At 41.6% G+C, this 22,437-nt stretch overlaps 1 protein-coding gene across 1 annotated transcript in view; it reads right to left on the bottom strand.

The window, feature by feature from the left end:
- The window catches only part of LOC117822796 (thrombospondin type-1 domain-containing protein 7A), a 276,882-nt gene that overhangs the window by 29,766 nt on the left and 224,679 nt on the right, over positions 1 to 22,437 (bottom strand). The window contains exons 21-23 of the mRNA XM_034697710.1: positions 15,298 to 15,443; positions 12,501 to 12,672; positions 466 to 639 (exon numbers count right to left, since the gene is read on the bottom strand). Coding sequence (XP_034553601.1) covers positions 466 to 639; positions 12,501 to 12,672; positions 15,298 to 15,443 — 492 coding nt within the window. The remainder of the gene's footprint in view (positions 1 to 465; positions 640 to 12,500; positions 12,673 to 15,297; positions 15,444 to 22,437) is intronic.

Below are 22,437 nucleotides of genomic sequence, written 5' to 3'. Positions count from 1 at the left end.
AGTTTGAGGGCTGGGAGCTGAGCCGCCACTATTTTGGCGTATTTTCAAATAAAACCTTTCACTCAATTATAAAAGAATGCAGTTAAAAACAGTGAGGTGACTTGAAACACAAAATAAGTTCTTCATCTGGAGTCGTCCAGGCAGCACCGGGCACACAGAAAACTCTGAGAGACACTGCTCACAGCTAGAATAGATCACTTTTGTTATGGATAGATACGCTTGGTGTGAGCTTACAAAAAGAACCAATAGTCAGAGCTCGGTATTGAACAGCCAATTTCAAATCGACTGACAAAGTCTGCTGCAGCTTTGGGAGTAAATGAATTAATGGAAGCTCGGGGCGACTGGCCTGCTGCAAGTTAATTTGCTCTGCACTCGGAGTTCGACTGTCGAACTGAGTTTTCTTCTGTTTCTCAAACCTTCAAGCTGTGAGCAGGTTAAAGATCCCTCCTGTTCAAATATTCCCACCTGTGCAGGGCTGAGACTCCCAGGCCTGGTCAGGACAGAGCTGCAGGTTTTCAGGCTCCTGGGCCAACACGGCTCGAGAGCGAACCTGGACCGAACCGAAGTCCACGACGGCCCCCTTCACGCAGATGCTGACACACGAGCTCCAGTCCGACCACTCCATCAGGTAGCATTCCCCTGCAGGGACAGAGAGAGACAACTTTATGGATATATGTTTGATGATAGTCATCTTTTAAGACACTGAACAAAGCAAACAGTGAAAATCTGACATCCTGCAATCACAGTGACTCCAATGTGATGAGTTTCTGCTTTAGACTGTTTTATTTTGGACAAATTAGACGAGACAAGCAGAAACCTCAGGCTCCAGAAAATTAGGACAGAAATTTTCTTTTCACACTCACTTTGAGACGTAATAATGAATCAGTTTGTTAAAAGAAAACAATTCACATTTTGATTTAAGTAGAAGATCTCATACCTTTGATTTTATTAATCAAATGTGGATGTGAACAATCGTCATTTTACTTTAAATAAATCCCCTTAAACTGGATGACTAAAGGATGCCATGGTGAATAAAAGCCAACATAAAGTCTGTCATTCAATTTATAATAAGAAATAAAACAAAATCAATTAACCATCAAGAGGAAATTTACCACAACTAAACCTGGAGTAAGATTTAACCTCAACACCACAATACAATCAAAACATTGTATTAATCCTAACACAGCAGGTACAAACTTAATCCCACATCACTGAATGACATCTCTCCTATGAGCCATCAGTGTTACCTGGTCAGTGTGGGATTTTTAAAATAACTGCCTTATGACCTGTGAAAAGATTGCTGGTCTGACCTTGAGCCATCTCACAAATCTTTTAATTTCCTGTAAGACAGTGTGCAGCCTCAAGACTAAAAGGTGAACAGCACTTTTCCATCAGGGCCCCAACACGCTAAATTAGATCCTCTCTGTGTCACTCTCAGCAGGGTTCACTTGTGGATCTCTTGGTTGACCCCAAGCGGCAAATATGAGGCCAATGCGGAAGTGCTAGAAACTGCAGTTCCTTGAGTGTCCACTTGAGGCTGGCTCTGGAAGAACCGGAAACCACATACACACCAATTCAAAAAAGCCGATCTTTACAGCAGAAATAAACATGTTTATATCCTGGTACAAAAGACGAGTGTAGTCTGGATAGCTCATTTCTAGATCGGCACACACTGTACGTTTCTAAAGCGGCAATTTCAAAGATATTAAGATTACAGGTTTTCCATTAGGAGAGGCACAGCTGACTTGATTGACAGGCGGGGACACTGTAGCTGTTGGCTAGTAGGCTCAAAGCCTGCCTCTTTATGTAACAATCACTCGACAGCAGTTATGTTGAGTTCAACATTTCCAATATGGCTGCTGCCGCCAGAAACAGATGGATGACGTCCCAGATACTACGTCCATCATTTATACAGTCTATGGTATACCCTCCTGTTTGCTCTTTCTCAGTTCTACAAATTACTTATTGCAGCTTTAGTTTGTGTTTCCATGTTTAAGAGTTTCTAAGGGATGCGAATGGTTTAATGTGGCTGGCATGTGGAAGTAAGCAGCAGGGAGCTTGAACATGTATTTACATATCATATCAAGATGGCTCAGAAGCTTTGAAGACGAAGATCAGGATGCAGGGCAGGTTGGTTTTGATCACATCTGACGACTGTAGCCCATCAAACAGCAGGGGAAATCGAACATGGGTCAAGGGTGGTAGTGCATGAAAGTGTGTGTGCGTGTGCGTGTGTGTGTGTTGTGTGTCAGGATGCCAGGATTCCCAAGCTGTCCTCAGTCCTGCACAAACAGCGCTTGAATTTCCTCCCAAATCACTCTGCAGCACCTCTGAGCTCAGAAAGCAGTCTGTGCTTTTGATTGCCGTTTGATACTTCAGTGCTCCTGCAGTCTGGCAAAAGGCGTTGGACTGACTTGTTATCTAGGGCAGCATTTCTCAGTGTTTTCCATCTCAGGGACCAGCAGACATCTGATGAGTTTTTCTTTCATTTCTATGTGAAATGAGAAATCTGACGGCGGAAACGCACACTACGCGCCAAAATGTAAAATGCATTCAAACTGTGGGTACTTTAAAACAAATCGTGGGTTGAAATAAAGGCAAACACTTTTTCTGCAGAACGTTATAAAGAGACTGAATGACGACTGATCAATTATAAACCAAAATAGACACAGAGCTGTCTGGAAATGAACTCCAAATTTGTAGTTAGTCTTTAGACAGAAGGGAGTAACAGTAGCTCTTCCTTCAGGGATGGCTGACACCAAAAATATGAGACTTTTAAAGCTGCTGTGTGTGAAAATACACTGCTTTTATCAGGCTGCATCATACATTTGGGTTTGGTTTGCATCTTTTCTTATTAAAGCATTGTAGATTTGCCCTATTTACCCAAAGAAGAGAACGTTCAGTCCTCTATGTGCAGAGTGTTTCTTTGCTTGTGGGGCAGAGAAGCGACCGAGCTGCAGACCTGAGGTGCAGAGTCCAGCAGCAGAACACCTGTCTGCTCTGCTCAGCACTGCAAGGCCCCATCAAATCCAGCAGCTGACAAGCCTCTGTCACAAAACCTGACAACAACTCATCAGACTGAACCTTTGAAGTGATAATCCCATCTGTGAGATTCTCTCCCTCCTGTTTTCACTTGGGGTTTAGGGCTGACATCCCCGCTGCTAAGCTGATATTGTGCTGCTTTTTCCCTGCAGTGCTGAGCCATCGCCTGTTAATCACAGTCTGGTCAATGGTGTTGTATTTTGTATTGATGAAGTCTTCAGTAGGCACAATGGTTACCGCTGTTACTGCTAAATAGCCACTTCTTTTATTGATCCCAGGGAAAATGTTTTAGTGCCGCTGCTGCTGGAGAGGATTTGTCACCGTTAAGAGCTGCAACACCCCGAACCGACTTTAAAAAAAGAACATTTCCAAAAGTTTTCGTGAGCTGTGTTCACCCTTAATCAGGGCTCTTAAAGAACTTTCCAGACTGTTATATAAGCCCCCCCACATGTTCAGGGTTTATTGTTGTATCAAGCTGACAAAAATCTTTTCTACGTCTGGATATCGGTCTCAACATACAAAATAAAATACATATGAAAGTGTGATTTAGCATGTGCACAAATCTGAGTAAAATAATATACCTTCATAAGTCTTAGAAAACCTATCATTCCAGGCTTTATCATACGTCAGACAGTGTCGGTGTGGCTTAGACTGACATCTGCCTGACTGTGCACCCAGCAACTGTGCATGAGACAAACAGCATTGAATTGCCTGAGTCAGAAGGCCTGCAACATGAAAATGTTTGATTAAATTCATTCTTGAGTGATGAAAACACCTGCAGTGATAGCTAAGATTTGAGGAAAATGAAGCCAATGTGAAAGTGCAAATACAATGCAGTTCTTTGAGTGTCCACTAGAGGCTGGCTACAGGAAACCTCACTGGAGCACATCTTGAAGTGCTCATCTTTACAGGAGGATTCAACATGAAGGCAGCCCAGTTAAAAAAACGTTTTGGTCTCTGTATGTTATTTATTTATCACTTCCTGCATGGTAAGAACTAATCTGTCTTGAGGCTAAGAGTAATGCATGATTGTTGTAGCTTTTTGTCAGACAGCAAGGCTGTACCCCAAAGTCCATCTCTTTGCAAGATTCTAAGGCTGAAGTCAGTTGGAGTCAGCATTTCCAGCATAATTATCTTTTTGCTTTATAATGCTGTCCATGCTTTAAACCAGGGGTTCCCAAAGTGTGGGTTGGGACACCCTGGGGGGTCGTGAGATAACTTCCAGAATGTTTTTTTTTTTAAGTTAACCTAAAGATAGAACATTTTACCCATTATAGTAAAAAATATCAGCAAAAATAGTAGCTAAACTTGACATAAAACCTTTAAAATAGAAAATGTAATGAGTTTTCTGCCTTTCTTTGTTGCCAGATGACTCCTAAGTTTAGAGTTAGTGAACAGTTAATTATCAAAAGCATCAATAGCAGCAGGTTAATTCATAAAGGCACAGGAAACACAGACACATGCTCATATAGGTAGGGTCATTTTCTGCAGACCAGCTAAATGAAGCCACATTAAATCACTTTGAGGGACAGTGGGGGTCGCGAGCACCTTTATTTAATCCTGGTCGAGGGCTGAAAAGTTTGGGAACCCCTGATTTAAACAATCAATGGGAAAAGCAAGGGCAGAGCCTTTTAAGATGCTGGAGTAAAATCTGAAACATTTGCTAAAGAAATACCTGCAACTGACCAACTAACAGCAAAAATATCAACGTCTATTATTTATCAATGAGATGAATTGTCTGTTAAAGAGAAACTGAGAGCATAAGATCGTTATACAGGTCTGGCTTACAGTGTTGTACTGATTAATGGAGTGCTTTGGACATGTAACTGTGTTTCAATCTGAATGTATATAGGCTGCTAATAAGCACGTAAAAGCTGAGTGCAGGGAGTACCTAATAAATTATCAAACATACATTTAACATCAAGGACAATGAGTAAATTAGAGCCTGATTGTGCCTGCAGCTGAAACAGCTGACTCTCATGTAGTTTCAATAAGTGATAAAAGCACAAATGTATTCATAGGAAAATGTTGTCAGCTGGGACTTTCAAAAAAACAGGAAGCTGTCAATAAAATGAAGCTCAGCGGTCCCCTGAGTGTGGAGAGCGATGTTTTTGAAGGTGGAGTCTGTGTGTGAAGACGAGTGTGAAGGACACAGAGAGGAGACAGCAGGCACTCACTGAACAGAGAGTCTGACGCTCTTCTGATTTAACATATTTATTTTAGACGGAGAAAGGCGAAGTTGAACTCAAAGTCGCAGCTGAGCGGGCATTTTTCTGACCGCAGGGTCATAAACCACATACTTACTTAATGAAATGAAAGTGTACTTCTTTGAGTGGTCTTATATTTCACAGGTTCTGCTTCAAAGTGTAGTTTGTCCTGTAAATCACAGCAGATGTCCAGCTCAGCATAAGGAAGGTGGCCAGGACCTAATCACTAACCGAAAATAAGAAAGCCATCCTGTGAGGGTCGATCAGCACCAGCACTGCCAGGTTTGAGGGTTTGATACCCGCCGGGGCTACTCATGCTGAAAATGTGCACACATGGCACTCTAATAAGATTTGGGTGGAAGCATCAACCACATGGCTCGTTGCATCGGGCTGGGCATGCAGCGCTGCGGTCTTCAGTCAGCTGGTTCATTTTCATATTCGTTTAATGCTTTAATTCTTTTAAAGAAAATGTCAAAGATTTGTTGGTTCCAGTGTTTAAAGGACGATGAATGGAGAGTCTTTGGGTTTAAATCAATCAATCAATCAATCGATCTATCTTTATTTGTAGAGCTCCAAATCACAACAGACCTTATCTCAAGATACTTTTACAAACATAGCGGGTCTAGACCGTACTCTATGTTCTCTTATTAACAAAGACCCAACATCAAGACAGGATAAGATCCAGTCCCATCTTACAGACAGGACTCTGATTTCATCTTGATCCACCATGAGAAGAGCACTTTGCAGTGTTTTAGGCTGTAAAATAATCCAAAGAAGACATCTGAGGAAGTCCCTTTGGATTTTGCCAAATTCTGATCATAATTTTTTTGACATTTTAAAAACATTAAACATAATGAATAATCTGCAGATCAATCTTATAATTCAAACTCATAGCTTTTAATGCACATCTTATTCTCCTCTATCCCTCTTTCCAGACCTATCTCGGTCTCAGCAGATGTGTGTCTAACATGAGTCTGGTCCTGCTCGAGGTTTCTGCCTGTTAAAGGAAGTTTTTCCTTGCCACTGTTAGTAGCTAAATATTGGGAGGTGCAATGCTCATGGTGGATTAAGGTGGGTGAGTCTTATCTTGTCTTGGTGTTGGGTCTCTGTTCATAATTTGACATAGAGTACGGTCTAGACCTCCTATGTTTGATAAAGCGTCTTGAGATAACGCTTGTTGTGATTTGGCGCCATACAAATAAAGATTGATTGATTGATTGATCTTTAAAAAAGTATGTCACTTCAGGTTACTAAAGCTTAAGATTTCTGCAGATGATGCAACAACGTTGGTTGAGGGGGTTCTTGGTTTTTGAGCAATTTCTAGAATTGATCTGCATGAAACACACAAACGTTAAAGGAAGGAATATAACAGTGTGTTTGTAACCTGCTGCAGCTTTACATGCAGTTTATCCATCCAGCAAACTGGCATTAGATGAATTGTGTGTAACTGAGTAGAGGACAGTAAGTTCATGTTAAGGCTAACACCTCTGTCTGGCTCTCTGTTGGATTTGGAGTTGTTTATATCCCAGTAACCCCAGCATCATTACATTTGAGAAGCACATAATTTGGTCATCTTCCTCCTTTAAGCTTTAACATGAAAGCTTGAAAATTGACACGAGCATATCAAGAGGTGGAGGAGGGGTTTGTCTGCACAACAGAGTCTGATTGCGTATAGGATCTTGATTTTTTAATGTCCTTTTATTTCCTATCCTGTGATATGTAAATCACTGTAAATTGCCCTCATGTATCAGAGTCTTCACATAATCCACCTTACTGGAGGAATACTACGAATGCAGCTGATTTTTTTTCAGCAGCCATACCTATAATCAGCATCGACAACACTTCCTCAATCTGCTCTCGTCTTAATCAGCGTTTCTCTTCACATGTGAGGTGAATCAATGAATAAAAACACATCGTATTGTGATGAAGAGCGCATCAGATTCTTATTCTGGGAGGTTGTAGCTCAGTTCTCTAAGCCCTCAGGGTTTTTGTTATCTCGCCCACACAGATTATTGATTGCACCCTCTTGTGTCTGTTATTCCATCTCTCTCTGCATGTATATGATTTAATCACTTTGTGTTTCTTTACTGTACAAATTGAACTGAAGGGGTCGCAGCTTTTATTTAGATTGGCTTCTCAGTCTATTTCGCTGAAAAGGCAGGCGGTCCGAATAGTTTGCATCCACCACATAAAACAGAAAAATAGATCCTGACAGCAGCGCCTCCGGCTCGGCCAGGCACTTCACCAAGCACTGTGAGCAGCTTTCACAGCTAGGAGGCCTGTGAGGGAGATTTTTTTATTTTATCACCACACCAGTGTTTTACACACTGTATGTTAGATTTCTCACCATGAGGTGGATATGGATTTAAATCTCAAACGTGGCAACAGCTCGGGACGGACATCAAGCAAACAGAAGAAAAATAGGGGAGACTGGGAGTAAATATGAGACTGAAATGTGCATGTAGAGTAAAATTGAGACTGGCTGCCTTTGCAGAGGAGAGCAGCGGGCTCGCTGAGTACCTACAGGCAATGAAATACAGCACAGACCAGTAAATTTAACTCGCATAAAAAGGCAGAGTTACACAAAGTGTCTGCTGTAATGTAGTCCATTTATTCTGCCTTCAGGTGAGTGCTGAATCTAGAGGTCATGATCGACACTGAGAGCGACTGGTTAGAGATAAAAAATTCTACCCTGTAACAAAAGTATTTTTAGTGGCTGCCTTGTGATATAAATCAAAATGCAGAAAAGCGTTATGCATTGCAGAGTGACTTCTGTGGTCTGCTCTTTGAACCTGAGAGAAGCTCTGCAAAGGAAATTAAAATGGATCGCTTCACTTTAGACTCCAAACAGACTCCTGCTGCAATGAATAATATTTGACTTTAAAAATCTGATGCTCATACGTTCATGCCTTTACTGAACCGCAAATCTCTACAGTAATGATGATGAATACAGCGCTGCATTAACCTCGGACCAGGAGTGTAAAGATTAAACAAAGCGTTTCGAGTCATTTGACTGCAAACAAACACTCAAGTAATCCTAGCACGCAAACAAACAACAGAGTGGGATTCTGCAGGATGTGTTCACACGCTCGGTCTTGAAGTTGCAGCAATAACAGCGGACAGTTCTTTAAATATTTACACGGCTACAGAGAAGCTCCAAATTCTAAAACGTGGATTCTTCACGCACATCTTCAACTCGGTTTGAAAGTGAGCGCTCAAGATGACTGTCTTTCATTCAGCGCTGACCAAATATGACAGACTGTCAAATCTTCTGTTCTGTTTGAGTCATGGCACAGAATGAATGCCATATGGGCCTGTTGTAAAACATCAGAAGGAGACACTCGTGGAATACTTTGGAAGAATTTGTAGAGCTGATATCTGTGGGTCTGTGTGTTTATGTCACAGATGTATCAGTATTGACGTACCTGTCCTCCACTTTGTTTTTTGACAGTTGACAGGATGCAGAATATAATGCTTAAAGGAACTGTGAGGAGTTGTTACCTGGTTATGAAATAGTCTCACTCTCATACTGAAGCCTCTTATTGACTGATATATTAAAGATTATCAGTCACACGATAACCACACATACACTCGTATGAAAAAGTTTGGGCACCCCTCTGAGGCTGCATAATAATTTACTCTGTCTTCACAGAAAATGATCAAAGTGGCATGTCATTCATTGTCTAATCAAAGCTGAGTACTGAGGTGTTTTCCAGACAAAAACTTTGAGTGTAGCAATACTAAATTGTATGAAATTAAATTAGATGTCAAAAATAGGCTGTGCAAATGTTTGGGCACCCTTGTCATTTTGTTGGTTGAATACCTGTAACTACTTAGCACTGATTTATTGGAACACAAAATTGGTTTGATGAGCTCATTTAGCATTGAACTTCATAGACAGGTGCATCCAATCATGAGAAAAGGTGTTTAAGGTGGCCAATTTCAAGTTGTTTTTCTCTTTGACTCTCCTCTGAAGAGTGGCGACATGGGGACTTCAAAACAACTCTCAAATGACCTGAAAACAAAGATTGTTTATCCTTATGGTTTAGGAGAAGGCTACAAAAAGCTATCTCAGAGATTTCAGCTGTCAGTTTCCACTGTGAGGAACATAGTGAGAAAATGGAAGGCTACAGGCACAGTTCTTGTTAAGGCCAGATGTGGCAGGCCAAGAGAAATATTTGAGAGGCAAAGGCGAAGGATGGTGAAAATGGTCAAAAACAACCCACAGACCACCTCCAAAGACCTACAAGATCATCTTGCAGCTGATGGTGTCAATGTCCATCGTTCAACAATTCAGCGCACTTTGCACAAGGAAAAGCTGTATGGGAGAGTGATGCGTAAGAAGCCTTTTCTGAGCACATGCCAAAAACAGAGTCGCTTGAGGTATGCAAAAGCACATTTGGACAAGCTAGCTTCATTTTGGAGTAAGGTGCTGTGGACTGATGAAACACAGATTGAGTTATTTGGGCATAACAAGCACCGTTATGGATGGCAGCGAAAGAACACAGCATTCTAAGAGAAACAGTTGCCCACAGTAAAATTTGGTGGAGGTTCCATCATGCTGTGGGGCTGTGTGGCTAGTGCTGGTACTGGGAATCTTGTTGAAGTTGATGGTTGCATGGATTCCACTCAATATCAGCAAATTCTTAAGAATAATGTTCAAGAATCTGTCCCAAAGTCGAAGTTACGCTGGGGGTGGATATTTCAACAAGACAACGACCCAAAACACTGCTCAAAATGTTCTCAGGAATTCATGCAGAGGAACCCAGACTTGAATATCATTGAAAATCTGTGAGATGATTTGAAGTGGGCTGTCCATGCTCGGAAACCATAAAGCCTAACTAAACAGGAGATGTTTTGTAACGAAGAATTGTCCAAAATAACTTCAACCAGAATCCAGACACTCATTACAGGTTATAGAAAGTGTCTACTGGCTGTTATTTTTGCAAAAGGAGGCTCTACTAAATATTGATGTGATTTTTCTGTTGGAGTGCCCAAATTTATGCATTTGTCTAATTTTGCTTTGATGCATATTGTACATTTATCGTTAATCAAAAAAACATAATTTCACGGCTGAAATATTACTGTGTCCATCAGTTATTTGATATATCAAAATGAAGTTGCTGATAAAAACACCCAGTGATTTATAAATGAAAATAATGGAAGTTGTCAGGGGTGCCCAAACTTTTTCATACAACTGTATGACCTCATCACTCTGCATCCTGCTGAAAGTTGTCTTGTGTTAAAAAGAAGATCTCTCTGTCGCTTTGTTTTACGGTGTCCATACAGAACACACCATTGCCTCATGTTTAAAGCACTTAATTGGCTTCAGCCTAAAACAAGAAGACAATTTCACTGGCTTCAGTTTGTTTTTAAATGCATAAATGCGTCCGCCCTATCTAAAAGAGTTCCTGGTTCAATATTCATCTTCATACTCCCTCAGACATACGCAACATCCCTTCTTCATTGTCCCCAGAATCCATAAAGAAATTGGTCGCAGGTCATTCAAATTCAAAGTCCCATCCGATTGGAATAATCTACCCCCTTCACTTAAATCCATCACCTCCATCCACTGCTTTAAATCAGATTTGTTTTATCATTTAAAAACAAGCTGTTCCTGTTTCTGACGTGTGTTAATGTGCTTTATTGATGCCCTTTTCTTTTGTTGATGCTGTCTATTGTCAAGGTGTTGTTTGATGGCGGGGTGCTGGGTGGGTCCAGGAGTGAGTTAGGGTGAGGGAGAGCTGTCTGTGTTTGTTGTGATTTACTGTCTTGTGTGTATTACTTTGCTTTGTGTTTTTGTTGGGACCCCCTTGAAACGAGATGCTGCATCTCAAGGGGCTATCCTATAATAAATAAATTACAGAATTAAATAAATTACAAAATTAAATTAAATTAATTTGCTTCCACAATAAATGCACGCTTTGGCCAGAGTCATACCTTTACGACAGCGGGTGATGGTGCTCATGGGAAATGCAGTTTTCACCCTGGAATAAAACTACAGATTTAATCTAAAGGAGTGACCAAAGCTCCTCACAGTGACTTTAAGATAAGCTGTTGTTTGTTCAGAATGATGATTTGTGATACGTTCTTGAGTTGGGTCAGTGACACGGGACTTCCACCAGATCCATGTCTGGTACATCTCTGATCCGTGCTTTTTCTCCAAGGTGTTTTTGGAGGTTCATTTCTTCTTACAGTTTTTACGGGGGCAATATGATTGATTATTTGCGAGATAGTATTGGAGAGGTTGTCCATCATTGCATCACAAGATAGAAGGATGGGTAATTTGTGCTTTGAGAATTCATTAATAAATAAATGAACCGTATCTGCATTGATGTAATGTTTGTTAATGATCCTGTCGGTATTAATTTGCTGAGAGGAACACATCAGATCAAAGAATGTACAATAATGGTCAGAAATTGCAACATCTACAATTTCTGTAATCAAGGATTCTCCTCCTCCTCCTCTCCTCATCCATGTTGTCTTTCTGGTCCTCTGAAAACCTCTGACCTGTTGACTCCATGCCTGGCTCCGCTCATCATGACGGTTTGTTGTTGTAGTTAAGTGAAATACGATCTGGTGATAACACAGAGTGTTTTATTCTGAAAATTAACCGGATGTTTTCATTTTGTTTTGGTGAAACCTGACTTCCTGTCCCGCTCCATCTGCTCTGTTGAGATTGATGCGTCGTGCTCCTGCATCCAGCAATGATACAGGTCTTACGTATCTGATCCGGAGGGCTCCAACCTGCTGGATCAGCAATGGAGTGGATCCAGTGGAAGTTAACACATTGATTACAATAGAAACCTATAAGCCATGACGGACCGGAGATGGAGCGGACATGGATCTGGTGGAATTTGGCCGTGAGTGTTCTTTGTAAAGTCAAGGTAACCCTTAATCCTTAGACCACCATAGTCTACACAGTCCTCTGTGAGTCAAACAGGATGTTTGAGCCAAATTCAAAGAAATTCCATCAAAATGCTGTTGAGCTATTGTGTGCTCAAGTATGAGACAGGAATAAAACTCTAAAAATATTGCCTCCAGTCAGAGATAAAACCCGAGCAGAGGCATGCAAACAAGATTTCTCAGAAGGCTGATACTGACCCAGGAACTCAGGTAAGAATATCCAATGAGCAGCATTTTGGTGAGAACACTGCCTACAGTGCATCCTGTGTTTTGGACATGACTTTGAAAGTCTGCTCAAGCAGCACTGGAAGCTCAAAATAACCATCATGTTATCAGCACCGTTACCTGGGCAGGGGAGCGTGCAGGCCTCCTTCAGTACGATCTGCTTGTCTCCGTCGACAGCCAGCTCCAGGCTGCTGCACAGCTCCTCGTCCACCAAGCTCTCACCTTCAGTGATGCCATCCGACACGAGGCAGGACAGGTTCCTGTACCGCATGCCGTGTCCACACACCACGTTCTGACAGGACGGGAACACCACAGAAGAAGAAAGAGGACGAGTTATCACAGTGAGGCAGTGGAGTCTTATGAGCCTGCAGCCGCTCGGCTTCAGCGTCATAGCAGTAAAACATTAAAGCAGAAGTAAAACGGAGTCCATCAGCTCTTTTAAGTTGGAGTTTGAGAATAATTTGTTTGAGAACCTGAAGCAGTTCTTGAAGTGGCGGCTGCTTTGTAAGGTTTGTAGTTGTAAAAGTATATACTGATGTTATTTATACACACTGCCTTTTACAGGGTGCATATAAATTTAGACTGCATAAAATATTAATGGCACATTAAAGCTTTTTATAGCCGCACTAAAAAACAGTAGAGGTCAATATCCCTTAATGATTTCCATCATTGAATCAATACCAAACAAAGTGGAAACAATGCAAAGCACACATTTGGAGCTGCATGAGAACAATGTTGTTGTTCAGGGTGATTTAAACTGGAGCACAAAAAGCACTGCTGTGTTTTGAATGGGTTGATGTTGTTGAGCTGCAGGTTTTAAATCTTCAGTTCAGATTGTAAAATCAAAGGAAAATGCATGTAATTAAAATGTGCACAAAGATGCTCATTAACTCTCTTGCCTTAAAACACTCGTCTTGGCACATTTTCGTTCAGTACACCAGTGAAAAAGAGGAATTCTGCATCTCTTTTGTGGACATCATCACAACTGAGGACACGTCAGTGCTTTGCGTCGAACGCTTCAAAAGAACGTTTGTTGCTGTGCTGATTTGCTCGAGTGAATCATGTTTACATTTTTGTTTTTGTGATTATCAGAACGAGCAGATGTTGACATGCAGTGTTATGGAATCTTATTAGAGACAAGTTAATTACACAACTTAATACTTTAAGTACCTCAAAGCTTATATATACACTCCTAAAGATTTGAGTCTTTGCCCAAAGTGAAGGAGTTCAAGTATCTCAGGGTCTTGTTTGTGATTAAGGGTAAGATAGATGGTAGGATTGACAGGTGGATTGGTGCTGTGTCAGCATGAATGTGGGCGCTGCACTGGACCGTTATAGTGAAGAGGGAGCTGAGCTGGAAGGCAAAGATTCAATCTACCATTTGATCTACTTGCAAACCCTTAACTATGGTCTTTGGGTAGTGACCAAAAGAACGAGGTCACAGATACAAAGGGTTGTGGGTTCAGCCTCAAGGGTCAGGAGCTCGGAGTGGAGCCACTGCTTCATCTCAAGCCAGTTGTGGTGGTTTGGGCATTTGACGCATTTGATGAGGGTGCCTCTCTGACGCCTCCCTTCAGAGGTTTTCTGGGGCACACAAACTGGGAGGAGGCCCCGGGGTAGACCCAGAGCGTGCTGGAGGGATTATGCATCCTATCTGGACTGGGAAAACCTCGGGATCCCCCTAGGAGGAGCTGGATAACGTTGCTGGGGAGAGGGATGTTTGCGACAACAAACTGAAGCTGCTGCCTCTGCAAACTGACCCCGGATTAGATAGAGACGATGGTTGGACGGATGTTTAAAGTATTGAACTTGTGAAACATTGTGTCTGCAAGGGTGTGCAAGTATTTGTCACCTAAAAACAATCAGTGTGGTCTACAAAACAGAAGTGTCTGCATTTTTGTCAGCACATGAGCTCTAAATCTTCGTAAAGAGGTAGTGAAACTGGAAAGATCTGCCACAAATAGACGATGAGAAACCTTGTCATGCACCAACAGGCTGGCAACTGCTTTAAAGGAAGAAGAAGAGGAAGAAGAAGAAGAACAGGAAAGATGCAAACGTCCTACTCTTTTGGAAGTTTACTTATAGACTACATGGGGAACCATAACGAGGATGCATGTTGACGTATTGTTGACAGACTTCATCATAAACCATGTGTCTGTTTGTCTGCACTGTAGCTTAGATATTTTTGAGCTCTTGCTGTAACCAAACCTAGTGTTGCCAAATCAAACAGGACTTTAAAGCTCTGCGGACGCCCTGTATGAAAGTCTCAATAACAAGAGAGGATGTGAGATAAATGGATCACGGGCGACCTTAGATGAAGGGAATGTGGTTAGAAAATGTTTCCTCTCTCTGTCTCTGTTTCCCCCCGTCAGCCTCCAGAAGAGGGCTGAGATTACAGGACGGTTGACGGAGTTAATTTAGAGTAACAAATGGCCTAAATGAATGATAAGGGCTGACATGTTGCTCTGTGTGCCCATAAAACTACACAAATGCCCGGGAAGTTTTGTTTTATGTCATTACGCGACACAGCAGACTACTTTAATATTCTGACCCGGTGGCTCTCCACGCAAAATTAAGTGCAATGACTGCCAAATATCTTGGCAAGGGTATCAGTTAACTGTAATGTATCAGCATTACAAGTGCATTAGATTGATTTTTAGCGTCCATCTCACAAAATAACTGCACAAGCAGGGATTTGATAGGGTTGTTCATCAATACTAAAGAGTCCATTATTTTTTTTGCCAGGTGCTGAGATTTCTCTCCTGAAATCCACTTTTTGGCTCGGGTCTTGCGCGCATTGATCTCAGCAGAGGCGGGGACCTGTCAGGGCGGGCGTTTCTTGTAGCTGACAGTCGATGCAATCATTATTAATTAGTGTCCCTGGATTACAGTAGAATGCTATGATTTATTAACCTACCTCCACCCGACACTCAGACCAGGGGCTGTACTGCCAGCGGTAGCAGGGTCGGACCGGGCAGGGCTTCCACTGCTCCATCTGAGAGGAGCAGGGCCGGCCGTCGCCCTGAGAGGCCTGGACCACCGATCGCTGCCGCCACATCTTTCCTGGAGGAACACAAAGGGATGACATCATCAGTTTAACATTAGGTATCTTCCCATATGACATACACAATGTACACATGCAACTCCTTTCTTAATGGAGCCAATGGATGCCATAAATCACAGCTCACATATTTCACCTCATCTGATCACTGTGATCTGTCTTGCTCTGTAAGCTGGTCCATGTTTGGTCCACAAAGAAACAACACAGTATTCTGTCCATTCAGAGGGCAAGACTTAGCACACTTCCTCCTTACTTGACTCTCATCTACAAACATTTCAACAACTGGACCTTAAAAGTGAGTAACTCCAAAAATACCAAGGCTTAAAGAAGTTAAAATCTGAGGTTATTATTGCTGATGCAGCACCAAACATCCAGAGTTCCCTGCCTCACTGAACACCGCAGTTTTTCACCAACTTTCTTCAATATTCATGAGTTGAAAATCAGAAAACCAGAAAAGCTGAACAGAAGTTCGCCTTTAAATTAAGGTTTTTGGCTCTCACTGTTTTTTATTGCATGGCAACACAACCCACGATGTGCACGGTATGTTTACCTCTTCATAATACACAGTGTTAGCTGTTGAAGGGAAAAATGAGCTGGCATAACAACTCTGCAGACATTACTGTGTCAGCTCGATAATGCTCAGCATGTGTTGCTCAAAGTGACATCAAACTAAGATGCAAATATATTGAAATTCACATGATGTCAACACCTTGTATATTAGAGGCTCGATCAGCTGATCAACAGGCAGAAGAACATGTGTGTCTGTGAATAGTGCAACATGAAAAGCCTTTCTGATAGCAAAGTGAAGTGCTGACAAATTTCCAAATGGAGCGTACGTTTACATCAACATTAAAAAATAAATAAAATATATTTTAATTTGTAACTTTTTTAAATGTATTAACAAGACAATACAATCAAACAAGGGCTCAGACATGTGACATGAAATAAAATTGATAATAATAAAAATGAAATTAATGAAATAAACAGATAAATCAGTTAACGGCAAACACTTGAAGATACATTTAGTTGATGAATAATTTAAAATGACAAAATAACTGAAGAGAAAAAATTAAATAAATAAAAATACCTACATATACATACACACATACACACACACATGCATACATACACATACATCATCAACACTAACATCTAGGTTGTTCTAAGAATTAGCTACATGACGGTGAAGAGCTGACACCGTCTGCAGCGGTTGTCCCTAGCTGGCCTGTGTGAATAACACACTTACTATTGACAAGCACCTCATATAACTTCACTAAAAAAACAAAGCATACCTTTAAGGGATTTATATTTACATGATTGCACCGCCATACTGTCAGTAAATGATGCGCTTCAATAAAACTGTTTCATGTGGGTCATAAATATGAACGAGCCACGCTTTATGAGCAACTACAACACGCTCATCTCTGACTTCCTCTGTCCCCTCACGACGTAAACCCGGGTCTTGTGGTTCACCAGCATGATCTGAGATAAATGGTCTGTGATTTCTTTTCTTAAAGTGGTTCTTTTCTGCACAATAAAGTCAACAGTGAACAGCTGAAGCAAACAGATTAGGCACATGCAGGGACCATTGTGGTTTACCACACGGCACTCCATTCTCTGTAAACAGCTAATTCTGAGAGCAAGTGTATGTTTGTGTTGAATGCATTAAATTAATGTTGCACAAGAGCACTTCATTTCAACATGCAGGATTCTGCAAACAGGCTGAAATGTTGCACTTTTCTCTGCCATCTTGATTGACTCTTGGTCCACTTGAGTAAAATATTTTTCTCCCACTTCAATCAGCAAACACTCTTTAAATAAATCTGATATATTACAGCAGCGAACACCTCAGAGGCTGCTTGATTTAAGTGCAGAACTGTTGCTATCAATAAGCTACAAACCTCAACCCAGAAACCTGACACACACTCACACACACTCAGAGGTTTTAAAATGCAACCTTCCTGTCTACCTGTTTTAAACCACCCACTCTCAAACCTCAGAACCCTTCATTTGCTGCACATCCCTCTTTTATTTTCACACTGCCGAGCCAGCAATCTGCTCACCTCAGAGTAAACCTCTGCCAACCTACGACACCTTTCAACACACAAAACACAAATCAACCTTCCCACGCACACACAACCTCATTCTATATTCCATCAAGAGAACATCCTATCCGCACACACACATACACACACATACACACATCAAATAAGGTCCCCTCTTGCTCCCTTAGCCTTTCTTAAACTTTTATCTTATTCCTTGTGATTTAGAAACTATCGCTGTACTGCCTCTTCTTCAAAGCGCTCCCCACAGCCCCGAGGAGCAGGAAGATGTAATGGGACAGAATCAATTTTTGTGAACCGCCGGAACAACAACCCGGCAACAGGAGGAACACATTTTCACCGCTCATTGGGGAAGACTGTAACGTCTTCTAAATAAACACTTCCTCTCTTTTTTCTGTGATATTTTCTGGCCAAACGCCTCCAGTGGGAGCAGGAAGTGTCTGATAAAAGACTTTTTTAGTTTTGCTGAGCGTGCATGTTTTTACTGAGACACAATGCGGTGGCACTTTAGTGTGGAGTCACATACAGTAGTATATGCAGAGGAAGCTGTTGAGGAAATAAGTTCCTTCAAAGCTAAGCAGTGAGGAACGATTCTAGGTGGACATATTTCCTGAAGCTTTATGGAAGCAGACTCCTGCAGACCTGGAGGTGTTTACTCGCATGTTTCTGCAACACTTTCTTTTTTTTGTGCCTTTATGATAGGACAGCTGAAGAGAGACAGGAAGTGTGGAGAGTAGAGAGTGGGGGAAGACACACAGGACATGGTCACGGCCAGGAGTCAAACCGGCGACCCCTGTGACGAGGACTATTGCCTCTGTATGTTGGGCGCTTAGACCGCTAGTCCACCAACACCCCATGCAACACATTCTTAAATGGAGCAGCACTTGAGAGCGAGTTCAGGAAGGCAACTGGAGCTGCACTGATTTCACAATTGACATGCATCATACTCAGGATAACCTGACCAATGACATGTCCCAATTTGGCGGTCCATTTAAGCTGCTACATTTCTAGTCTCTGCCTCTAGAGCTGGCCACTGCCTGTTAATCTGTTAAACATGAATTATCCAACATAATTCAACCTTTGACTTCCATTAAATACAGTTTTCTTCAACGTTGTCATTTTTGTGTTACTTGACTTTGCAGCTTGAACGCAGCACTGTGGCAGCAGACAGCATCTGGGGAGTATATGTCGGTCCTGAATGACCTTGGTCTAAGAACCGGCTCGTTAGACAAAATGGTACCATGAAGAGCCGTTTGAGAGCTGAACAAGCTGGTTCTTGCTGAGCCAAATGACCTGGATAATTAAAAAGACTGGGATGCCGCCACATGAAAAAAAATAGAGTAGGGGTGCTGGTGGCCTAGCGGTCTAAGCGCACCACATACAGAGGCTACAGTCCTCGTCGCAGTGGTCGCCGGTTCGATTCCTGGCCGGTCGACCATCTCCTGCATGTCTTCCCCCGCTCTCTACTCCCCAAATTTTCTGTCTCTCTTCAGCTGTCCTATACAATAAAGGCAAAAAGGCCAAAAATATAACTTAAAAACCCAGAGTAAATATAATGTATAAATCAAGTGGCAACCTCCGGTCTAAAAAACTCCAATGCGGAAATTCTAAAAACTGCAGTTCATCGAGGATCCACTTGAGGCTGGCTCTGGAAGTACCGGAAACCACATACACACCAATTCAACAAAGACGATCTTTACAGCAGAAATAAACATGTTTACAGCCTGGTACAAAAGACGAGTGTAGTCTGGATAGCTCATTTCTCTATCCACACACACTGTACAGAAGTTCATTTTTATCTAACGCAGCAATTTCGAAGATATTTAGATTACGAGCCTTCCAATGAGAGGCACAGCTGACTTGATTGACAGGCGGGACTGTAGCTGTTGGCTAGGAGGCTCAAAGCCCGCCTCTTTACATCACAATCGCTCGACAGCAGCAATATGACTCCCACTGGCGATCAGCCTCAAAACAGCTCTTCAGAAACAGATGGGTGACGTCACGGATACTACGTCCATTCATCATACAGTCTATGGTATAAATGCATGTCTGCATCAGGCTTACATGAATGCATTGTACAAAAACACTCTTTAAATTCTGGATCATAAAATTGACTCTTTTGCATTATACATGCTTTTTTAATTTCCCCTTTAAGACACACAGCCCGGGGAGTGTTCACAAAGTTGCACCCGTGGCTCAGTTGTGCTTGATTGCAGAAAATAATTTGTTTGCATGCAGGAAACATTACATCCAGCGTAATTACATATTGTTTAATGTTTCATTCAGGACCTGAAACAACAAAAACAAAGCAGGTGTTCTGTGTTTCCTGAAACACTTCGCCCAAAGAATAATTAGACGGGAGTATCAGAAGGATTCTAACGAGAGTCATGATAATAAACCTCAGGTCTGCCTCCTCACATCATCACAGCACATTAACAGCGTTATTATCACCTACTTGATGACATTATTGTGTTTACTCCAAGCACACTAGTGTTAGATATGACCCTTGGTATTTGGCATCGTCTCACTGAATCACTTGTGGGTTGTATTTGTGCATTTAATGGATCTGAGATCACGCCAACCCTGATTCATCTCCCACCAGGTCACTGAGAGATAAAAAGACACATTTTGACACCTTCTGAGCAGCACAGGAAAAACACACCAACAGTGTGAGGGACACACATGACAGCATTATAGTGCCATGAGGATGTAATATTATTTGCAGAGTATAGAATAAAACATGCTTAAATAAATACATTGTTTCTGCACTTGGTGGTTTATGTGAGTCAGAGAAAAGAGAAGTGTGTTGTTGCACCAAACTTGTGGTCTGGTTGACCATGATTTCTTCTTCCATGAGGGAACAACATACCAGACAGCTGTTAACATACACTACCAGTCAAAAGTTTGGACACACCTTCTCATTCAATGTTTTTTATGTATTTTCATTATTTTCAACATTGTAGATTAATACTGAAGACATCAAAACTATGAAATAATCTGGTTTTGCCATAATCTGGATTACAACAGTAGTCAAATAGGGCTATCCATTGTGTACTAACCCTACCTCTGAACAACACAACTGATGGTCTCAAACACATTAAGAAGGCAAGTCATTCTACAAATGAACTCTTGACAAGGCTCATGTTAATTAGAAACCATTCCAGGAGACCACTTCATGAAGCAGACTGAGAGAATACCAAGAGTGTGCAAAGCTGTCATGAAGGAAAAAGGGAGCTACTTTACAGAATCTAAAATATTAAACACATTTAACACTTTTTTGTTAATTAAATAATTCCATATATGTTCTTTCATAGTTTTGATGTCTTTGGTATTAATCTACAGTGTTTACAATAATTAAAATAAATACAAACCCTTGAATGAGAAGGTGTTTCCAAACTTTGGACTGGTAGTGTATGTGTTCAAAAATGGGGTAATCTGTTCCCATTTGTACTGTTTTTAACTCTCCACTTCACTTAATGTTCTGCTTTCACTTACTGAAGAAAAAGAAGACACTCTTAAATAACCCCAGAGTAGAAATTAATTGTCCTAACTCTGTTGTTCAACATGCAGCACATACATAAACTGGAAATACACACACAGGTGCACAAACAGGGTCCTAAGATCATGCACCAATGGAGAGCTGTCAGAGTGAGGATGCTGCACAGTGAGAGGCGACCTGAGCAGTTGGAGGTTCAGTGCCTCACTGAAGGGCACCTCTGCAGTGCTACCAGCCAAATTTCTATACTTTGGTGCCCGAGCCAAGTCCCTGCAGACCGAGCTACTGCTGCTCCGAAACCATGATATGATATCCAGTCTGCCATCTACAGCTTGTTTCCATACAGTATAATGTATGTCCTTAACTTCAGACTTTCCAAAGGACAAACAGTGAGGGCAAAAAGGAGGCGAATTAATGAACATGGATGTGGATATTATGAGTTTACAAGCATTTGTGTGATAAAAACTGATGGAGTGTGCATGAATGTATCTTTTGTTTAAAGGTGACATATCATGCAAAATTGACTTTTTAATGGTTCTCTACCTGAAATATGTGTCCCTGGCATGTCTACGAACCCCCCGAGAATTAAAAAAAATCCATTCTGCCCCTGTTCTGATTTCTACACCTTTCTGTAAATGTGTGTGAAACGAGCCGTTTCAGACTTCCGTGTTTTTGTTACGTAACAACAATATCCGGTCTGTCACGGAGTCAGAGCTCGGAGTTTGTTCAGCCCAGACTGTATAAAATAATACTGAATCCCTCCTCCGTTTTTCATTACCTGTACACATGTGTGCTAACAAGGAGCTTAGGAAGGAGGCATGCTAGTTGTAGGCTGTCTTAATAAACACAAAGGTCGGTTTTACTCCCCACGTCTGCAGATTTGAAGATCTAGTGGATGATTTTTATTTGTCATGGAAAAGTGCTAGCGTTAATTAGCATAGTCACATAGCTACATGTTCATAGCTGTAGCTGTAGCTTTAGCTGTAGCTGTAGCTGTAGCTGTAGCTGTAGCTGTGTACCAAGACACACTGACAAATAAAACAACAAGAAACACTAAATCTGTGACCAATGGTTCAGAAAAGGTCCCGCTGCCTTTCTGGTAGAGGTCGGTTTTACTCCCCAGGCCTGCAGATTTGAAGATCTAGTGGATGATTTTTATTTATCATGAATAAGTGTTAGCGCTAGTTAGCATAGCCACATAGCTACATGTTCGTAGCTGTGTATCAAGACACACGTCTACATACTGATAAATAAAACAACAAGAAACACTAAATCTGTGACCAATCCTTCAGAAAGGTCCTGCTACAGGCGCCTCTCCGTCAGGATCAGATTCTGGATCAGATTCAGAGGGTTGAAGTAACGTGATCTCTGAGCAGCCGTGTATATTCAGCCAACATGTAAACATTAGATCAACGTGCCGGAGAGCCGAGGGCACAT

Source organism: Notolabrus celidotus, chromosome 12 (genome assembly GCF_009762535.1).
Source record: "Notolabrus celidotus isolate fNotCel1 chromosome 12, fNotCel1.pri, whole genome shotgun sequence".
In the NCBI taxonomy this organism is placed as follows: Eukaryota; Metazoa; Chordata; class Actinopteri; order Labriformes; family Labridae; genus Notolabrus; species Notolabrus celidotus.
Note: the sequence above shows the minus strand (reverse complement) of the source record. Positions and strands in the feature narration are given on the sequence as shown.